The following is a 22,100-nucleotide window of genomic DNA, read 5'->3' on the forward strand; positions in this document are numbered from 1 at the left end:
CCAAAAAAAAAAAAGGCTTACTTTTTCTTTTCTTTTTTACCTTAAAACAAATGGGAAGAGAGATTTGAATCTTAAGTTCTCCTTGTTGAAATAAGTATTAACCAAATAATGTATTGGCCTACGCAAAATCTCAGTAACTCAGTGATAGTTATTAAATTCAATAAAATTAAGATTAATACAAAAGGGACATATCTTCGTGTTCAAGATCCTACAGCTGCCACATATGGTATTTACTGAACCAAGATCTACCATAGATGATGAATACAAGTCAGAAAAAAACCAAAATCATTGAAATTGGAGAAAATTCTTTTTAAGACCCTTTGAAAACTACGTTTTAAATTGATAACCGCCAACCGCCAAAACCTTGGGAATCTATCTCTTGGGGTGTACGTAAGAAAGTCAACAAGCCAAAAAAACTTAACGAAGAATAGCTGAATCTATAAGAGTCTCAGGCCTAAAAATGAAAGTTGGGGGTTTTAGGCCAAGACGAAAGGTGCAAAAGAAAGAAGCTGATTGGTTTCTATAGAATGCTATTTACCCGTGAGGCAGATATGAGAGATAACTCATTAATTTCTTTCATGCAAGTTGAATATCCTACTGCCAAATTTGATGTTCCCCATAAAATTAGTTCAACTCTGTGTAGTGAACAAGTTATTGACTCTATTTAATGGAAAAAATTCGTGGCTTCAGGCTTGTGTGTTCGTGGAAGGCTACTACAGAAAATGGTCAGTTACGTGGTATTCAATCGGGATAGGAATTAACATGTATGACAGGTGTAGGTGATGACTGAAGAGGATTACTATTACTACTACTTAGCGTTGATCATGGCTTTGCCTCTTTGACTCGAAAAGTGATATATAAAAGAACAGAACAGTTAAATTTTTATAGTGGAGAATACAATTTTTTAAGGGATAAGTTCACGTTTCTTCATTATTACTCTTTAAAAGTTTTTGTTTAACGACATCATGTTCCAAGCTTACTTTTGGAGGATATCATGTCTTGATTGCATTGCTCCAAACGTGTAACATGACAAAGCTAAAGCCCAGCTATAACATTTCTCATTTTTCAAATTCTGACAATCAATTCTAACAATATCTATGCATTTATCAAGGCAAATCCACTTTCTAATGCACAAACTTAAGGAACTAGTTATCTTATAACATCTAAATATCTCGTAAACACAATTTTTATCTTCTTTAATTCTCTCTTCCAAGGTTAAAGAATTGAGAAACGATCCGATTTCTCAGGCATATATCAAAAGATTAAAAGCTGCTCAGAGTTGTAATAGCTCAAATGGGGAGTACATAAAATAAGTCATTATTTCTAAGGATTACATCTGCGAAACTACTCTTCAACCTCCCCTATAGTTACCGTTGCCAATTACAGATGGTCTTTGGCAGTAGCATCACATGAATCGCAAATAAATAATATATATGAATCACAGGAAACTCAAAAAAGTTAATTTACAATAGAGCACACTAGAGCAACCACGATACAGGAGATTCAAGGCTTCCACAATTTCATAGTGCAGTCTTGACTGCATGTAGCAACAAGATTCCTGTGTGGATGATGAGTGACGCAAGTTACACCCTTTTCATGGACCTGCAAGTGCCCAAAAATAAATCATATCATACAGTATACCTTTCGTATGCTTGTCCGCTTATACAAACTAACAAATAAATGCATGCACATAGAAACCCAAAGGTTTCAGCCATACAATACAATGACAAAAACATGAGTCCAAGCCTGCATGCATAGCTTCAAAACTAAATGGATTGTGATTCAAGTCACATTTGGGGTAAAAGGACTCCAGGTGCTAGTTGTAAAGTATTCACTTGGTGAACACAAGTCAACTACATGTGGCTGATCCTAACTAGTCTGTTAAACTTCCTTAGCCAACCCAAAAATTTTGGGACTAAGGATTGATTGTTGTAAATAACTAGTTATGATTCTCAACATTTATGGTAGATAAATCATTGTGCACCCTACAGTAATACAGTAACATACTATATACAAGCTTTTGAACTTGTCACCCCATATATGCACCCAAGTACATGTGATACTGAAAGCATACCTTCATCAGATGGTCCAGTTTACCAGATTGATAGCTGAAACAGTACATATTCCTGCATATAATTCATGGATTACATAGCTGAAAATAAAATCATAAAAGTGCTTGAGCTAAAGAAACAAAAACAGGAACAAGAACAGTTAACATAATGTTTCCACTTCGACTTCTGCAAAAACTCATAGCACATAAAGCTTAATCCTTACAAAAGCAGGAAACAGTTTTTATAGTTTATGCTTAAAAAAGTCATCAAAATACCTGTCTTCACCAACACAGTAAATCCAGTCCCCTTTTGGTGACACACAGGATGCAACAAAGTCTCCACCTTCTCTTTTACCAGATGAGAAGCTCTTTACAACCTACAACAAAATCATGCAGAAGAATTATAATAAATATGTATTATTTTTTTTAAAAAAAATCAGTGCAATTTCCAGTATTTGAATACATTGGGGAAAACCGTTCTATGCTTCTATTAAGAATAAGTACCTGCCCTTGAAGTGTCATAATATATATAGACGATGTCTCATTACATACAATAATGTGATCATTATTTTTGGGGAAAAGATGAACAGAATTCACAGAAGCATCACCTCCCTAACAGCAAAACCAAAAGGCAACAGTTAGGCACAAGAATAGTAAAGTGATTTAACTTTTAAAGCAAATTGACATGGTAAAATTGCTTTAAACCATGAGAAAGACATATTTTAGTACCCGTAAGGGAGGCGGTGGCTTAAATGTTTGCAGACAGTCCGTAGTCTTCATATCCCAGACCTACACAAAATAAAACTTAATCTACTATGCACTCAGGAGAACAGAAAAACCTTACAAGGGAAAGATTTGTTCAGCCATAAATACATTACCAAGCAACTTACCTTTACTGTGCAATCACTAGATGCAGTGATAACACGATTTCCATCAGTTGTAAAAATAGCATCATTGACGCAAGATGAATGGCCACGGAATTCTTTCAACATCTTCCCAGATTTCAAGCCATGGATTCTATATAAACAATAACTCAATTTCAATTTTATTTTTGAATAAGATTAATTATAAGAAAAGTAAAGGGCATACCATCCAAAGCAGTTACCATATCAAAAAGCATTATGAGACATAAGTTTTAGTTAATTCTGTGAGATTAGATAGAACCAAACCCAAGTCACTGGATTTTCCTACACACCCTACATACTACAAACCAGATCATGCATCCCAATTCATGGTACTTCCACATTCAATTTGTCAAAATTGGTGATACCAAGATGTTCTGTTAATCATAACTGAATAACTTGAGGGAAGTTTGGCTAAAATCTTATGAAAAGAAATTAGATATATGGAGAAGGTGAAGAAAAATGTGTAGAGAGATACTTTTTTTTATATGTGACGTAAAATTTTATTGATATAAAAAAGTAGAGTCACCCAAGTATTACAGGGAGAATACTTATGAGCTTATGTCATTTGAACACATCCAAAAACCAGTCCACAAATATAGAAAGTAGACATACAAGAGTAATTTGTCACCCATTGGACAAATATAAATTTATATACCCAGCTCCTACAAGTCCTCTCTTTTTAATTTTATTTTTTCTCGTAGGTAAGTTATACGCGCAATTAGTGAATATTGAACCCAACCTCACCCTGCATCCCATCATTATGGGAGAATAAAGTGCCAGCTCATTGGCCCTACCAATCCTCTAAATAATTGCATTAACTCTCACTTGAGTCTTAAGAGAGGACACAAGTATGTGGAACCCTACTTGCAGCCCAAAAAACCCCTCCCAGGCCACTAGCTCCCTCAGCCCTCTATAAACTCCCTACTAGGAATGCTTCTCTCCTATTCAAGTTCATCCAAAAACCATATTGCACTTCATAAAACAGTTCATAACCACACAGTAACACAGCTATGGGGCAACTGCCAAAAATGAAAATCAATTGAAAAGAGAAATAAAATAACAGAGATAATACATATAGATAGTATCACTTACTACAAGTTAACATGCAAAACTATAAATGTGCCACAATAGAAAACATGAGCAAAAAAAAAAAAAAAAACCCATGAACCTTGCAGTGTTGTCAAATGATGTACTTAGTAACTGGCTTCCATCTCGAGAGAAGACAATACTTGTGACACATCCAGAATGTGCATGTTCAAGACGACGCAAGCATTGGCCAGTCCTTATACGCCAAACCTACACCCAAAAAAAAATTGCAAATTAAATGGAGTTAAGAAGTTCATTAAACTTCTAAATTTGAACAAGTATACGGGAAATTTTATAAATATAAACCAGGCTGGACCATATATACAATTTGAATGGTTAACAGCTCACTTTATAAGGCTTTTACTTTTTAAATGATAAACTTGCTAGTTCGGTATAGTTCAAATTACTTTCATAATTTTCATTGACAGCCTGAATCCTGAATAGCTTTATAAAAGGCTATTAAATAAAAGGCTTTTTTGTTTTTAAAGGCAACATTTTTTTTTTGGATAAGTAAAAGAAATTGTTTTTAAAGACAACTTGCTAGCCATATAGATTTTTTATATGATATATGGAGACACTGGACGCTTAATATTCAGGTTAGGCCATACAAAATATATACGTTGCTCACAAGTCAACGTCATGAATTCACCATTTAAGAAAGTACTAATAAATACTTACAATGTGTTGCTGGATAACATTTAGAGAACTATACCAAATCATAAACCAGAGTACACAAGTAATAATGTCCACTCGAAAGAAATCAATTTGTACATCAACCACGCACACCCACTAAGATAAAGATTAACATATCATGCATCTTACATTTAAGGAGATTAAGTAGAAGAAAGATTCACCCTTAATTTAAGGAAACACAAATTAAACTTACTTTTATCTTTCCTTCTTTTGACCCAGTTGCAAGCATCTCAGAATCTCTGCTAAAATCAGCACAAAACACTGGATCCTCATGCATCATGAACCTTTCCTGCAGAAGATTATAGGTGTCAGTAGCAAACGATGACAGGGAAACTACAAGGAAATTACCAAAATCTACATATCAACACATAGTATTTACTGTCATAATGATCAGTCATCTTTACATGTTAGCATAGTGTTGTCAAAGGATAAATATTTTACATACTTGATGCAGCACAAAATTTAAAAAAAAAAAAAAATTAATTAATTAATTAATTAAAGGGTTGCCAGTTACTGTTCACACAATATTGTTGCTGCCTGACTTGTAGAACAAACAGTATGTTTTGTTTCAATAAATGATTTTATTCATCAAAAGAAAAAGAAAAGAAAAAGAAAAACAATAGCCAAGCAACCTAAACATAATATAATGTATATATGTTACATTCAAGCACAGGAAATAACATTCACAACTACCATATGAAGATGAGAAAAATAAAATAAAAATAACCATGGCTAAACTACATCTGTGGTCCTTATAATATAGGGTAGGTTCCAATTCAATCCCAATATTCTAATACTTCCAATTTTGTCCCTCAAAATTTTAATTTGGAACGCCCATGGTTTGGATTGGAAATTTAACAAAGCTATCATGTTCTGATGACCAATGTAATATGATAGAATGAACAGTTATTAAAAAGGGAAATATAAAAATTGACTGTAAGAGCTTTGAAAAATTTGCTTCTTTTTTTCTTTTCAGCAAGTAGCACATTATGATAGCCAACCCCAAAATGCTCAGATCAAACAACTACCAGCCACATTTATCTTCTACACAAAATCATTGAATGGTTTTCTAACAGCTAAAAAATGAAAATCATGCACTGGTTCCTAGAATTTAGCAAAATTATACATATGTCTACTCACATCAGCCTGGTACTGAAGATCCTTCTTGAGCTTCCCACTGATGTAATCCCAGACCTGAGAGTGATCAGATGTCAGAACATTCAAATTTCACAAACTTTTGACAAAATGAGAAGTATCATAATTATATAGACCTCAACAAAGCCATCAACAGAGCAAGAGACAAGAAACTGTCCATCTGGCGAGAATCGAGCAGATTCTGGGTAATTTTTTGTCCCAAACTGCAAAACACACCATCAAACACATCAGATCATAAGTTTAAGACTACCAACTCAAAATTATATAGACTAGAAACAAAATACAACAATAAAAACCAAGCATTGGTCCCAAAAGTTTGGGGTTAGCTCGACTTGAAATAAAATGCAAAACAAAAATAGACAAAGAAACTATTTTCTAATAAATTATGTAAAAATCCCAGTAAAAGACCACAAATATGTTATAAAAATAATTGAATAAGCAGAAAATGCTGCAACCCTAGAAGTTCTCCAAGACAAAAGGAAAAACAAATAGTAATAACAACAAGAAAAAAGTTGGCTCCCAAGACAACAACTGTCCAAAAATAAAGCAAAGGGGGTGAGGAAGCAGATACCCACAATTAACCATTAAATCTCAAGAGACTAAAATCCCTAACTGACATGCTCTAAATGTGATGATGCTTAAATTATAAAGCAAAGCACACCTTATCATAATATCTATTATATGCCACCTCTTGGTCTTTCACAGTTTGTTTAAGGGAAAAGCTAAAGCTACTACCAATTTTGCAACAAAAGGCTTACAAACTAACATGCAGTGAATTTGATTCATACGGCATCAGCCACATAATAAATAAATTTCTTAATTACTTTTTTGTTTTGTACTTTAAAAGTTAACAAATCAACTTATAAGGTTTATGTAGTAAAAATTGCAGGATCTGTAGCATTACTCTTTGTTTAAATGGTGAAGATACATATCATTAATTTATCATCCCCTGGGTGTTCAAGTGAAGACTGGGATTGTACTTCAATCTCGAACAAAATTAGGAATTTAATACTGCCACACACATTTGGTACAGCTGTCGACCTCTTTAGCACACGACAAATGTAGTCTTGTCAATCTTTGTGTGTTTCAATAATGCTATTTTTATCAAAGAAAAAGAGGAGTTAAAAAGAAGATTACCAGACTCATAAAAATAAGTTGTTGTAAAAAGGGAAAAATGAGCCATTTACGACAATTCAGAGTAACAAAATTTGGAACTTAGCATCATAAAGGAGAAAAGCCAAATAAATCATTTTTCTACTAAAATTATGATATAGTCCACTCAAAAATTATGAAACAATAACAACAAAGATTGCACTCTCTAAAGTATCAACCAGAAAATACAACAAACAATCAAATAAAATCCATTTGTAAGATCCATTCAGTGAAGCCGTCATTCCCCAGAAGCAAGAATATAACAAAAATTAACATTGCAAATTATAAATTAGAAACCTAATAAAACACCATCAACCAAAAAAAAAAAAAAAAGGGATTAACATACAATTTAAACATTTGTAAACCAATAAAAGTTCACCTAAATTACTTTTCAAAAAAATAAAAGAGCACCTAAACTTGTGTCAAACAAAGATGTATACACCTCACCTTCATTGTGTGTGCAAGAGTAGTTGGATACATGTCATCCACATCTTGTTTCATAGCAGCGGTTCCTCGAAATAAGTCGAACTGTGTTCCTGGAGGAAGTAATCCTGAAAGAGAGAAATGGAGATGCTTTGCTAAGATCTAGCTTCTGGGCATACGTGCTTCAATGAAAACCATGCACTTGTGATCCCCAGACATAGGTAGGCAAAAATAAAGCATTTCAAATTGCAAATCCAATCATTGTAGTCAAAGGCGAGCCAAGTGCTCGCCTAGGTGCCCAGGCAAGGCAAGGCGCCACTAAGGCGCCTTTAGAGCCTAGGTGAGCAAGGTGACCGCCTTAAGTCATGAAAAAGGTGCTGAGGCGAGACTCAAATTTTTTTTTTAAATTGAAAATTTTGATTTTTTTTTATATAAGTTTGTTATGAAACCTACTATTAGATTATTGATATAAAACATATTGATATTTAACTTAATTTACAAAAATATGTTGCAAAACTTATTGTTATGTAGAAGCTTGTTGTAAAATCTATTGTTAGAATAACTGATTAGAGCCTAAACCATGTTAATCCTATTTGAAATAATTTGATAGACCTAATTTCTTCATGCAACACATTGAATAACACTTCATTATAATATTTTAATACACTAGGTACATATGATTTAAGTTCTATATGTATAATAAATATATTAAGAATTTGGCGCCTCGCTTTGCTAGGGCTAGCAACTTTTTGTTGCCTCATGCCTCGGGCGATACAAGGCCTTGGCGCCTTAAGGTCGCCATTCACCTTTGACCACCTTGGATCCAATTATCTAAGAAATAAAAACTGCACTACACATAATTACATAAAATGAAGCAAGAATTAAATGCTTTTATTGCACCTTGAATTGTAGGGAGCAAATAATCATCCAGTTCTTGTGCCCAACAAATGGATAACAAGATATGAAGGTTTTTTTATAAGCAGTAACAAGATATAAAGCTTATATCAAAACGAGAGAGAGAGAGAGAGAGAGAGAGAGAGAGAGAGAGAGAGAGAGAGAGATGTAGAAATTCAAATATCACATTCACAAGAACCCAACTAATCAAAGTTTCCTCCAATTATATAAAAACTTTATATATATAATGACATTTTATGCAAATCTTAACCTTGGTTCTGCTGCCACTTCAGAGCCTGGCCAATTAGAACCATTAATCGTGAAGGTGGGACCACAGTAACTTCAGCAGCAAGAGCTGAAAACACAAAAGAAGAACATTCATTGATATCCACACAAAAAAAAAAATAATAAACAGAGAAACAGGGATTTTACGTTCATAAACATGCAATGCCTAAATCAGCGTATTTTGGTTTATATCAATAACCACTAGATAATCAGGGTAATGGAGATTATAAGGGTCATTATTGTGCCTAGTCATATTATAAACTTTGTAACTACTAAAATTTTAATTGTAAAAATAATGTTCAAGAGTAGAATATTTCTCATTCATACATAAGATTGATGGAACTCCATACCAAATTGAATGTTAATTTTTTTTTCTTAATTGACATTTTATATATGTTTTGCAATTAATATTCCCTTCCACAATAATTGTAACATTAATTAATATACATCCACTGTACTAAGGTTGCACATATTTTTAATTATCAAGGAAATATCAGTTCATTTTCAATTAAGACCAAATTAAACTGAAAGTACTGTTCACAAGTTCTAAGTAATTGGAAATCTTCACAATCATATCTAATGACCACCAAGGAAATAGAGGAGTACCTTGAGCAATTTGTGAACGCCGTTTTTCTTTTGTTGAATCTTGGTAAGCCTGCCATATAACACATTATAAGATGTGCAATACAAAAACACATCCATAGAACTTAAATCACCCCAAAGTCCTGTCAATAACTAATCAAATATAGCAATGAAAACCTTTTTCTCAATTCAAAGATTGGCATTCTCTTTCTAGGCAGTCCCACATAGAACGCGATAAAAGCCAATGCAGGCCATCAAGACAACAAATGAGAAGAGTACATATAAGGCACAGATTTCTTGGTCCAAGCAACATAATGTGGTACACCAATATTTCACCTCCAACATACTTTGATGGGATGATGAAGAAGAATGTGTATAGAATCATAAGGAATAAATATGAAAGTCACTTTTTTTCTCCATTTCCTAAATAGCCGCATAATATGAGTGAGGTGAACAATCAAAACTACTTGAAATTCTACTTGACATCATGATGAAAAAAAAAAAAAAAAATATATATATATATATATATATGGGATACAAATTGTTTTTTTTTTTTTTGGGTACCGAAGCAATTTTGTTAAACTAGTGTTGAAATTATATAAAGCTTATAAGGTAAATCATCTGATGAAAAGAATATAAGGGCTCTGCTAAATAACTACATCAAAGACTACTAAGTAGCCATATTAAGATAACTTTCATGGCTAAATATAACTTTCACAGCTAAAGATCTACTTCCTGTTAAATGTAACACTCTTTGAATATAAGAGTCTCACTATTCCCTAGATATGCTATTGATTTGTGACATTCTTGATGTTGCTTTCCAATGGACTCCTAGTCATCTAATTCTTTTTTCTCCCATTTTATGGGAAATGTAATAACATTACTACAGAAGATAGTAATGAAATTCAATAAGGAGTTCTCCAAAGGAAGATATTCAAAACCAACACAACCTTAATAAAAATAACATAAAAGAATTTCATGACATGAAAGATGCAAATAAACAGCACATCAAACAACCACATTAGTACTAGCTACTAACCTCATTCGCATCAAAGTAAGTTCTGACTAGGAGATGCTCAAGTCGCAAATATCTTTCAGGCTGCTCTTGCTTCATGACACCCATTGCCTGAGTTTGCCTTAAAATAGCACGTGCAGTATCCAATTCTCGAAGTTCAATCATTTCTAATACAATCTGCAAAATTCACAAGAATAGTAAAATCACAATGTGTCTACTAAAATTACCTCAAAGTTAATCTAAACAGTCTATATATTTCATACTAATCTGCAACAAGAGCATGAAATTAACCTGGAAGAGATAATTTTGGGATCAGTCTAACATACAGGTCCAAACACAGATGGAACTCTTTCCACCCAAAGCCAACCCAACTTGAAAAATCATATTTTAAGAGCATCCAGAAACTCCTACAAGGATAGAGAAGAGCCAAATCTGAGAGAACGGCATCCATGGAAACGAAAATCACAGAAACAGCAACTTGTGTTTATGAAAACAAGTTCCATCCCCTAATACACTACTTTCTTCTCTCCCTCTCTATAAACCAGATCATATGGTGGATCTGCCTTACAATCTACACTGCACCTGCCTCTTCCAAACCTATTTTGACAATAATCTATCAACACAAAGACTAATCTTACATCACTCAAGATATTCCTGTAGAGAAGAATTCCACAACTTTAGCAACCAAGGAATGTAATAGAAAATGATCCACAGCCTCTCCACTAAGTTCCCTTGGAACCCAACAAGACAACCTCAAACTTCTGGCTTCAGCTTGGTAATTAACAAGTCATATGCTCGCCCACCGGATAAGTATCTACTAATAAAAATGACCAAAGAATCAAAAGCTATGATGCATGAATTTGGGGGAGGATGGAAGTTGGGCCGAGTCTTTCCATTTTTGCCCAAGAATTTTGTACATAATTTAGGCTACTTTGTGTTCATTATTGTGTGCATGAAGCAGTCTATTTACTTAATAAAATTCCATTATTTATCCCAAAAAAATCTCAAAACAAAAGATTCTTATTGAAACAACATATTCTTATTAGAACTTGCTTTATTTTTGGATAAATCAAACCCAATAATAATCTAACCATGTTAACAATGATTATTCGGGTATCCTTTTCTAGGGCACACCAATTAGTCATTCTCTAAGAGTCCAATCATAAATTCTATTTGAGTAAATTACATCACCAAGTAAAATTCAAAAAACCTAATAAAAAAGGCATTAACATGACATAAAAATCAACAAACCACAATGTCAAATAATAACGAAACAATAAAGATCGCATCAGTGAGTGACGTTCTATTTACCTGCTCATACAAATCCTCCAATTTATTCCTGGGAAGCTTGAGCTGAGATACTTGAGGCAGTATCGCATCCCACCTCCCACTATTAATATCAGCAATAAACGTCTCCACACTGTCCACAGTATTCAAAGAAACCTGGCACTCGCTCTGTAACGTCTGGAACGTTTGGTGCAAAGAATTCTCTTTGCAGAATTGGAGCACAATCTTGATCACACTGAAAGGAAAACAACAACAACAACAAAAATTACAACACCGCATCAGCACCTCGTGTAGCCAAAACACTAATAACATCTCACACACCCATATCTAGTTTCCCTCCATCCCCATTACGTATATTTGAGAATAGAGACAGATTGATTGGTCTCAACTCGAGTATGGGGTCATACAAAAATTATAATACACTAATACATATCACAAAATTCACTTCTTTTGTGCATAATTTTGAGTAATTCTTTTGATAAATTTTTCTTACTTGTCAAAAAAAGTAAAATTTAAACAAAACAAAAACTTTTACTCTATACATGAATCAAATCAATGTTAAATACATACATATATATACACACAAATTGAGCAATAAGGTTATTAGGTTCTATAATTACACATACTTAGCTTAAATACTAGATTACACAGTGGGCAAGAACTTAAGTTAGTGAATAATGCGAAAAAAATCTGTTTCTACCAAACAGAGACCGAAATCAACTTCTCCTAAAAACCTGTTTGGTTGCGAATAAAAGAAAGAAGGAAAAAAAAATTAAAAATAAAAAATAAAAGTAGAAAAAACTTACTCTCGAGCTTCGATTTCGAGGAACGACATTGTTCTCTGCGAGCGTTGAAGAACGAAAATTCGAAGTTAGAGAGAGAGAGAGAGAGAGAGAGAGAGAGAGTTTAGGGTTTGAATGTTTGATTTTAGCAGAGTGACTATCGGAGTGGAGGGGTGGAAGATTATATATAGGTGACCTGAAGTGACTTGGGGCCCAAAATTTTGGCCCAGCGTATGTCCACGACATGTCGGTTTAATCATTATAAACGATAATACGACATGCCGTTTGTGGAATTTCTATTTTGAGGTTGTATTATTAGACTATTAATTTAGTCGGTAACCTTCTTTTTAGTTTTTACCCCCTAAAAAAAAAAAAAGTCGGTAATATTCTACATATACTTAATAATTAATTAATGAATATTATTCAAGAAAATTTCAATTTAGAGAATTTGTAGAAGAAAAAAAACTACCTAAATTAATTGGGATTTTTTTTTTATTGAATATCAATTTAATTAGAATTTGTTTAATGTTGGATTGCTTTATTAAAAAGAAAATGATCACTATGAGTTTATATATATATATATATTGTGGGGAGTAAAAATATCTTAATAGGGATATGGGCCATTGGGCCTTGCTAAGGAAGGCCGACCTACTCTTGAGTTTAGGGCTTGTTGATAGTTTAGGTCGGCCCATACGCCGAGGATCCGAGGACCTAGCTGAGGATGTTTTTCCCCTCGGACTGACATCAGAGAATCTGAGACTTCATGGTAAAGGTTAGGGAATGACACGGTCAAGACCAATGGTTAAGGGGGGTGAACCCCAGAATGTCCCAGAAGCACCGGTGTTGAAGAAATGTCAAAAATAAAGGCTGCTACCTCCACATTAAAGACCCTGCACCTACCACCCTGGCCGCATTAATGGGGAGGTGACACTTGAACAGTGGAAGGGAAACTTCTAGTTACTGTTCAAAGGCACTAAGAAAAGAAATATCTAGGTTAAGGGAGGAATTGGGGCAACACGTGTATAAAGTACTAAAAAGAAGGGTATTTAAAGGGGGATCGGAACAAATAGGGACGAAACGTTTTGTAACCTAAAAAGACGGAGACTAAGGGTGAGATATAATATAAGAACATCTCGGCTTACGTCCGAGGAGGCCCAGTTACAATATTCCTTGTTGTTTTCAATTACTTGCAATCCTTAGTTTGTCATTTAATCCTCATATACTTCCAACCTGGGTTTCAAGCCCACACTCTACAAATTCTTATTGTTTAAGGCTCATTGGGCCTGAGCCCATAACTGTTCTTGGGTCCAGGTGCAACTGTGCACTTACATATATATATATATATATATATATATATATATATATATATATATATATATATATAAATTGATAGTTGGAGCAGAGAAGATTTGAAACATAAACATTTTCATCGAAATATTAGGAATTATCAATTCAGCTACAAATTTCTTCACGATTTTTTTTTTTTAAGAATCCTTGGAGAGTTCTTTTTAGTTTAATTTTAAATTAACACAATTTCATACTATTTGTAACTTTGAAAACTAAATTAAAAATTATATATATATATATATATATATATATTTGAGAATGGTGAGGTGAGAAATAGCAATATTAGGAAGAAAAAAAAAGTCAACAACACACATCAAATACTTTCCTTTATAAGTGGTCTCCCAAAGGTTTATCTAATTTTGGTCTATCCAATACTAAAATGCTAGTCTTACCCCATGTTTAGGACATTTTGAGAATATAAACGTTTTCAAAAATAAAATATAGCCATAATGATTTGACTACATGGAAGTAAATTTTATTTCCCACCAACTATAACTAATGGCATAGTACCTCTCTTCCTTACGTTTATAAATTATGATCCTTATCATTATTCATTATTATTGTTTTTATTTCTATGCGCATCACTTTCAAATTTCAATCCCTTGTAGCATTTTAGCCCTTGAGAAATGTTCTAATGCTAAAGTTTTCCCAAGAAAATGGAGCTTGAGATTATCAAAAATCAGAAATATTGGTGCCAATTCCCCGAGTCACGAAGTGATAATTAATGACGGATGCCACTAAAAAAGGCTTAAATTTGGGCTTTGCAAAATTGGCAGTGATGGCTCTTGATCTAGGTTGTATATCACATTTTACTATCCTTTTTTTGGACAACCAAGACAATGCTACGAGGCGTGGTCAAATTTTTTGCTGCTAATTAAGGGCTAGATGCATGCCTTTGAAGGAATGAAATCAAGGAGAAAATTTTTATGCAAGATTTAACTAATCTTTAGCAACTAATTTCTTTGCTAGTTCCCTAGCTTTTCAGGCTGATCTGTTTTTGAGAGATTTGTCACAGAAACCATCTTATTTTTCTTTAATTTCTTCTTCTTCTTCTTTTTTTGGGTGGAAATGGCTTCCCAAGCAAATGGCATAAAGCATAGCTTTCTCTTAATTTAGGGATTGACTAAGGAAATTACCGGTCCCAACCAAAGACAATGTTACGTTTGTGAAGCACTATCATCCACAAAGTAGGAGATATTGAATGCATGAGGGCGCATGCTATGGAATTCTAAGAGTGATAACATGCACTTTGGGGATAGCATGAAACGTGAAATACTAAGGAATATGTGTTAAAAGACAAAGATTAAGGGGACTACATTCTTGGTCCATGGTTCGACCCCGCATTCTCCTGTTGAGAAGACACGAGCATGCCATTTGAACTACAAAATTCAATAATACTATAATGGGTACACGTCAATCATAATTTTTTATAATTTGACCCCCAGACATGTTTACAAAAGCTCAATTAGATTCTAAAACTACTATGTTGAAACCTTAATTATTCTTCATTTAGCAAATAATTTCTTTAATATTAAAGTAACTTAAAGTAATGTAATTATATGTAGATTTCTCAAGCGGTTATATAATTACATAAAATTGAATTTTTCTTTTTAATTTTTTTTTTAAAAAAAGGACAAAGTTGAGTCATTATATACACCACCTAGGCACCTAATATTGACCACATCTAGTTGAGATTTTAAGAGAGGTGACTTGGAGATATATACAATTGTACCAATCCACATTTTACATAATATGACCTCATGGCAATCTAATACTTTCTTTAAATATAAGAATCTCAGTATATATGTATAGCATCACAAACGAAAATTGGCGCTGTTGGTGCCTTTTGCTCTACTTCATTCAATACAATTAAGCCCTAAGGTTGTTGGTGGGCTTTTGCTCTACTTATATACCTTAAAAACTCGAAAAAAGTATAAGTAGTCAATGACTCAATATAAAACCTAGGTAGTTAATGGCATGCAATCATATGTATAGATTTATTAAATTGTGTTGAGAGAGAGCAAGAGAGAGAGAGAGAGATCATTAACACATTGTATTGCAAACGACAATACGACACCACAATATCCTACGTACCATGCATCAAGTTATATACTACTAGAATTAATGGCAACCCATTGTCAGATAATTCTGTCCACTGAGAACATAAAGATTCTACATTGACATATATAATACGCACAATACTGCAAGGAATCTAGGTACTTATGATTACAAGCGTTGATGAAGTTGGTAGATAAACGACACACCTTAAATTAAAAACATACAACAATAATGCTCGATGATTACTGATCAGTATACCATATTGAGCAATCCTATAACTGAAATATTTCATTCTGTATTGTTAGTGGGTACGCAAAATTAGTGGTATTTGGTGCAAAGTCAGTCATTCCAGTATTCTCTTCTATCTGCAAAAAGAACAATCTCCATGTTAGTTGGTCGAAGAATTTTTTTTATATATTTTTTTCCATACAATTTCTTACACAAAAATAATGGGATACAATTGGCATCAATCTTTCATTACCTTATCTTGTAGGTACTTATTCGCAGCTTTCAGTATTCCCTCCTTCAATAACCAGAGAAATTAAGTTCCTTCAATAAACATAAAATAATAGTGCACCTTCTAGTTGTTTAAGTAAGAAGTCATTAATGATTGTTTTTAAGTGCTATATATAAAAACAAAAATAATGAAATATATGTTTTTAAGTGCTGTATATTAGGTTTCACAATTAAATCAAGTAATTTGGTTTCGCATAACAATGGGTCCTACCATTCGTGTGAATTTTAAGAATCTGTATCTAAATTTTATTAAAAGAGAAAGAATTTTTTGTTCCAACTAACCTTATTCCTCAAGAGCTGAATTTCTTCATACATAATGTTCATCTGCAATATATGAACTTATTAGTTCAACACTTCAAACTAAGAAAGAATATAAAGAACTGGCATAACAGCTGTACTTAAACAATATTAGTGTAGAAGATATGGATACCTTTGTTGACCTTATGTTACAAATCCAAATCTCGAGGTGCTTTTCAAGGAAATCTAATTCATCCAAGGTCATTGTCCCAACTCCACCTCCAAACATATACCTGCAAGAATGCATGCTATATATTATATGATAATTTGACTCCTTTCATCTTGTGAAAGTTTAATATCTTTCATGTTTAATTTACATAATCTTCTGTCTCGTAATTTTGCCTATTCAGTCTCTTTTTGTAAGATTTGGGATCTATTTTCATCAAATTTATCCCTATTTGAGCTCTTGTAGATGCTGATGGGTTGGTTCCCCTAAGTCCTCTTGTTCTTCAATAAGTTTATCCTTATTTACCAAAAAAAAATAGTAATAATAACAACTCTTGATTAACACTAATTGTCTTCTTTTATTTTTCACTCACAAATTATATTCCTTTTTTGATCTTTGTCATGCCTACTTAAGCATGGAGGCAACATAAAGCTGAAAACATTTTATGTTCTATTAATGCGTAAAACATTTCCATTGAAACATATAGATCATGAGATGCATAAAACATTTTTTTGTCCCATCATATGTTTAAAAATCAACATATAGGTTATTATACATTGAATACAACCAAACCATTAATTTCACAATTGCCAACTCTTAAAAAAAAAAAAAAAAAAAGAGAAAATAATCATTATTAAAATAATAGTTAAATGATTAAATTTATTATTTCATTTCAATTTATGATTTCTTTTAGACAAATGCTAGTTTATCTTCATTTATTTTTTAGACAAATGGTAGTTGATCAACTATTACTCTCAAAAATCCATTCTAGCATATATGATCACAATCATTATGACACTTCAATTCATCTCAAGCCTAAATTATTTGGATTACTCTGTTTTGCTGAAAAGATTCTCTCTCTCTTTCCCTAACAGTTTGATAACCATGATTAATATGAATAGATTATGTATATGTTTGGTGTGAAGTTACTTATTCTTTTTTTTTTTAATCTCATGACATATAATGGAATGGTATCAATATAGATTTTATTACAAGAAATCCTTTAAAACAAAAATACATTTGAATATGCTAAAAGCAAAGGTCACGAATAACATGCACATAAACTAAAATCATATTTCGTTTCCCTTGGCTTTAAGAGACAAGACAAGTATTATTAGGCTTTGGGGAGCATTATGACACTATGTTTATTTTGGTGGAAAACATTTTTTAAAATGTTTCTTCTACTTTCTAATGTTTGGTAGGAAAAAAACCTAAATAATTAAAAAAATATTGGAATCAATAAAAAGCAAGGTAAATAGAGAAAGTGCATTTTCCAAAATTTTACATAATAGTCCATCACAAAATAAACTCCACATACACTACAAAAAATTCTTCCAATAGTAACTTCTCTCTATCATTTCACCCTCTCTTTCTCTTCACAGACCAACTGTAAACAACAGTTGATCAATCGTACGTCAACTAGCACTATATTGACCGACTGTTGTCTTCTTTTTCCAAATAAGATTTTTACTAATCAATTTCCCATTTTATTTTTGACAGATTTTGAACTGTGTTCCCTAGAACTAGCAAAGCTAATTAATGATAAAGAAGCTTTGCATCTTCTTATTGTTTGATAAAACTTGGCCAAAAGAAAACAATACGAGATTATTGAAATATTTGATCTACTAAAAAAAAGTAAAAAACACTTATTTTCTAGGAAAAATGAACTATTTTAACTTTAGATAACTATAAATAAGGACGGAGGTTTTTAATACCTGAGACCTTTCTGTAGTATTTCAACCTCTTGTTTCAGCAGCTTAATTTCCTCTTTAGCATCCTAGCAAAGATATACATTCACATATTAGTAGAAAATACAGTGGAAGGAACTAACTTAAGCAAGGACAGAATCAGAATTCAAACTTAGGGGGCCGAAGTTCTTTGTTTAACAATTTAAAAAAATTAGAATATCAATATTAGAGGTTGACAAAGTTGCATATTAGCATTAATTTATTAATTATTATTTGTATTTTTTCTTTTGAAAAAAATTATAATAAAATTTTATAATCAAGAGTTTTGCAAGTCAATTAACACGTCTTAATATTTTCAAAATCTAACTAGTATGTGGATGAAGCGATCAATATGTGGCATAGAAATTGTCTCTATGGCTATGAGGGTAGAGATTTAAGAGGGCATAGAGCTCTCAAGTGAGAGGAAGAAATTGGGTAAAAGTTATTGGGTTTTTGTGATTTTTTTTTTGCTAAGATTTGTAATTAATTTGTTGTTATTGTTTTTGCTCAGACCAGATTTATGATTTGTCAAAAGATTTTCTTATTATCTAGATATGTGCATTTTTTTTATAGATTTTTCTTGTTATCTATTGTTGGATTTCTTGGGTCAGTTTGTAAATTTTTTTGGAGGAGGGCTAAGTAAATAAATTTAAGAGCCAGAATTAAAATTCTTTTTATTAATATACATACTAATATTTTTTTATCAAATGTTGGGGGGCCATGCCCCCCTCTGCCCTTGAGTAGTTCCATCCCTGAACGTAAGCACAAACAGTGGTGTTAATTAAGACTTATTGCCTAGCAATCACAACTTACTGTCTCAACAAATTGTGAAGAAAAAAAAAAGTATCTTGCTAATTGGATTGCAAAATTTATTGTACATCATGTTTGAATTAGACTAATTTAGTCCTATTTTTTTTCATTGAACCAGCTCTCTTAGTATGGCTAGGATTCATTCTTAAGAAAATCTCACAAACGGTTACCATTGGACCTTTTGCTCAAAGAAAAGACACTGTATACCTCTTTTAAGTCCATGTTTAATTTCAATAAGTTAGACTATTTGGAAAATTCCTTGAAGCTTATTTTACAATGGGTCACTCCTAATAATTTGTATCTTACGCCAGCGAAAAATATGTAAAGCATTTACCATGTGCACAATACAAAGATGAGATAAATGAGAAAAGAATCTCGCTAATTGCTATAGAAGGATATATATGCAACACAGTGGTTTATTCTATTTTACACAGCATAAGGTAACTTCTATATTCTCATTATGTTCCTCAATTATACATTGAACCTACCCATATATATGTCAAACAGGAGAAAGTTTTATTGTATGATTGATAGAAACACTGTTTATATATTATAGTTAACAACTTAACAAGGCATTGTTATACCAATCCAGAATAACCTTAGCCAATAGAGACTGCATGCATTGGATGCAAGCCATAAAGTTTCGCGTACAAAAAGGTCGATATAAAAAGTGCAACACTCTGTTACAATGGTGGTTGAATAAACTATTATTATTCTGTGGAAAATTATCAGGAGCAGTATCTGATGCTTCTCAAGCTAGCTTTTAGTAATAGAGATAATATTCGTTTTTATGTTTCAACATAGAATATACAACTCAAAAAAAAAAAAAAAAAAAAAAACAGCAGCAACAACAACAAAGTATTTGAGAGAGACAAAGAACATACCAGAGGCTGTGTTTCAATGTCTGGTTCAGGTTGAGCCCCTCTATTAGACTCCATATACCTCTCAATAAGGCCTTGCATGGTTCTTGCATAATAAAAAGAAAGTTGTCACCTCTCTTTCTTTTTGAAATTGGTATTTTATTATGGTAATTGATAAAGTTTAACAATGAACCAATAGCTGTGATGCTAATATAATAAACAAAATCTCAAGGATAAAGAATTTGTCACAAAAGTTTAAGTCGATAACAAGTGAACAATTTCATCATTTATATCATAAAAAATCTAAAGAAAAGTACACAAAACACAATTAAGGTTCTTCCCAAAAACACGAAATATTCCCTGCAGTTTTAAATGCAGCACTTAACTTTCTTGTGATATTAATTGTTTACATGTAAATAGTTAAACATCCATTAAACATCGATCGTAAAGTTTAAATTTTTGGAAAAACCGATAATTTTTGAAATATAAATAAAATCTGAAAGAGATATAAGAGACATACCCTTTGGTAGCTAGTTCATAAAGCTTTCCATGAGCAGAGAAAATGAATAGGCCAATTTCAGCATCACATAGCACAGAGAGCTCCTTAGCCTTCTTAAGAAGCCCAGCTCGGCGCTTACAAAAGGTAACCTGCCTGTGCACAGGGTTCTCAATCCGCTTCAGCTGAACCTTTCCGCGAGCCATAGAAATAGATATATAATTTTTTTGATATATATCTTTCAAAAACTTGGTAGCCTTTTTTGTCAGCTTTTTTTCTGCAGACAACCTCCCACTAGTGTGAACTAGCTTCGAGGTAGTTGCTGATCTCTCCTCAGAAATGAGAAATGCTTAAACGTGTCTAACGATGGCTTCTCAGTGTATGGAGTTAAAAACCCTTTTATAAATATTTATATATATACACCACCATGGATTCTCTTCGTGGTTCCATCTTCCATGCCGAAAAGAATAATATTTGGTCGGTTATTATAAAAGTTTTACACATAGCTAACAACTTTTGTTTAATCTCTCACATCACTCACTACTTTACGTATCACTAAGTATTGTTCATCACTCACATCACCCACTCTTGAGTATTGTGTACTCTCTCTCTCACATGCAATTGCATTCTTAACTAATCACATCATGCCACATCTTTTCCCATAAAATGTTATTAATTAAGAATCTATTTAGCATAAACTTTTTCACTTATTTGTTTATTTGTTTATATGCATCTTTTTAAAATTTCATTTTTCAATATTCAAGATATAATTATATTTTGACCTACTTTTAACAAATAAGCATAATTATTAATTTTCTTTTGTCAAGCTTAAAATTTTTTAGAGATCTTAAACTATGTATAAGACCAAGGATCTATGGAATAACTATGATGTCATTAATGCTTGGGCTACAATTTATTACAAATTTTATTAGGATTATTAGCACGTTGTGATTAGTACATAATAAAAATTGTATCATTAATAAATTCAAATAAAGACAATATTGCTCAAAATCATAACAAACCAAGTCAACCTTTGTAATACAAAGTTGTGAAAATTGTGAGGGCTAACACAACTGATATTTTATCACTTTTATGAGTAATAAGGTGAGTCAAACCCTGAAAAAACAATTCATATGAACTACCAAAGTGGCCATATATTAGAAGAATGACAGCAACCTTTAGCTGGATCTTATTGGCATGTGTGATTAGTGAGAAAGAGGGAAATGTGGAAAATGTAGAGGATTACAACCCCTTTCAACATATTCCTCTTTATCATCACTTAAGTGGGTCTGCATGATTAACGTTAGATGCCACCCATCGATACAAAAAGAGGAAAGAAAAAGATACATAGTTTTGTGGGAGCAGTTCAGCAGTGACAAAATAAAAATAAACTGCAGTCTAGTCAGCATGCAATTTGCATCTTCATGTGCAACCCATCTACATTCTCTTCTTGAGCCAATGAGCTGCTCATGCTAGGTTGCTTAGCTTTTGGTACCAGTACTTTTTCCTCATTC

The 22,100-nt window shown here is 32.6% G+C and overlaps 2 protein-coding genes across 3 annotated transcripts; both read right to left on the reverse strand.

Moving 5' to 3' along the window:
- Positions 1–1,285: 1,285 nt before the first annotated feature.
- Positions 1,286–12,468, reverse strand: LOC142618220 (suppressor of mec-8 and unc-52 protein homolog 1). Of its 2 annotated transcripts, none has more exons than XM_075791124.1 (16): positions 12,334–12,468; positions 11,552–11,762; positions 10,265–10,417; positions 9,250–9,298; positions 8,630–8,713; positions 7,489–7,592; positions 6,006–6,092; positions 5,875–5,928; positions 4,928–5,023; positions 4,124–4,251; positions 2,941–3,067; positions 2,780–2,839; positions 2,555–2,662; positions 2,327–2,427; positions 2,075–2,126; positions 1,286–1,602 (listed from the first exon to the last, which is right to left on the reverse strand). In XM_075791124.1, exons 1-16 carry the CDS (start codon positions 12,360–12,362, stop codon positions 1,504–1,506), a joined length of 1,542 nt encoding a protein of 513 aa, XP_075647239.1. In that variant the 5' UTR covers positions 12,363–12,468; the 3' UTR covers positions 1,286–1,503. The 2 variants fall into 2 exon arrangements, with proteins under 2 accessions (XP_075647239.1, XP_075647240.1); XM_075791125.1 differs by lacking the exon at positions 12,334–12,468 and adding an exon at positions 10,532–10,647 and having other exon boundaries at positions 11,552–11,691.
- Positions 12,469–15,772: 3,304 nt separating this feature from the next.
- On the reverse strand, positions 15,773–20,969 carry LOC142621089 (agamous-like MADS-box protein AGL12). The gene is made up of 7 exons (XM_075794404.1): positions 20,611–20,969; positions 20,115–20,196; positions 18,409–18,470; positions 16,661–16,760; positions 16,513–16,554; positions 16,196–16,237; positions 15,773–16,079 (listed from the first exon to the last, which is right to left on the reverse strand). The coding sequence occupies exons 1-7, from the start codon at positions 20,790–20,792 to the stop codon at positions 15,987–15,989; spliced, it is 603 nt and encodes a 200-aa protein (XP_075650519.1). The 5' UTR covers positions 20,793–20,969; the 3' UTR covers positions 15,773–15,986.
- Positions 20,970–22,100: the final 1,131 nt, after the last annotated feature.

The sequence above is a fragment of the Castanea sativa genome, chromosome 12 (genome assembly GCF_040712315.1).
Source record: "Castanea sativa cultivar Marrone di Chiusa Pesio chromosome 12, ASM4071231v1".
NCBI lineage: Eukaryota > Viridiplantae > Streptophyta > Magnoliopsida > Fagales > Fagaceae > Castanea > Castanea sativa.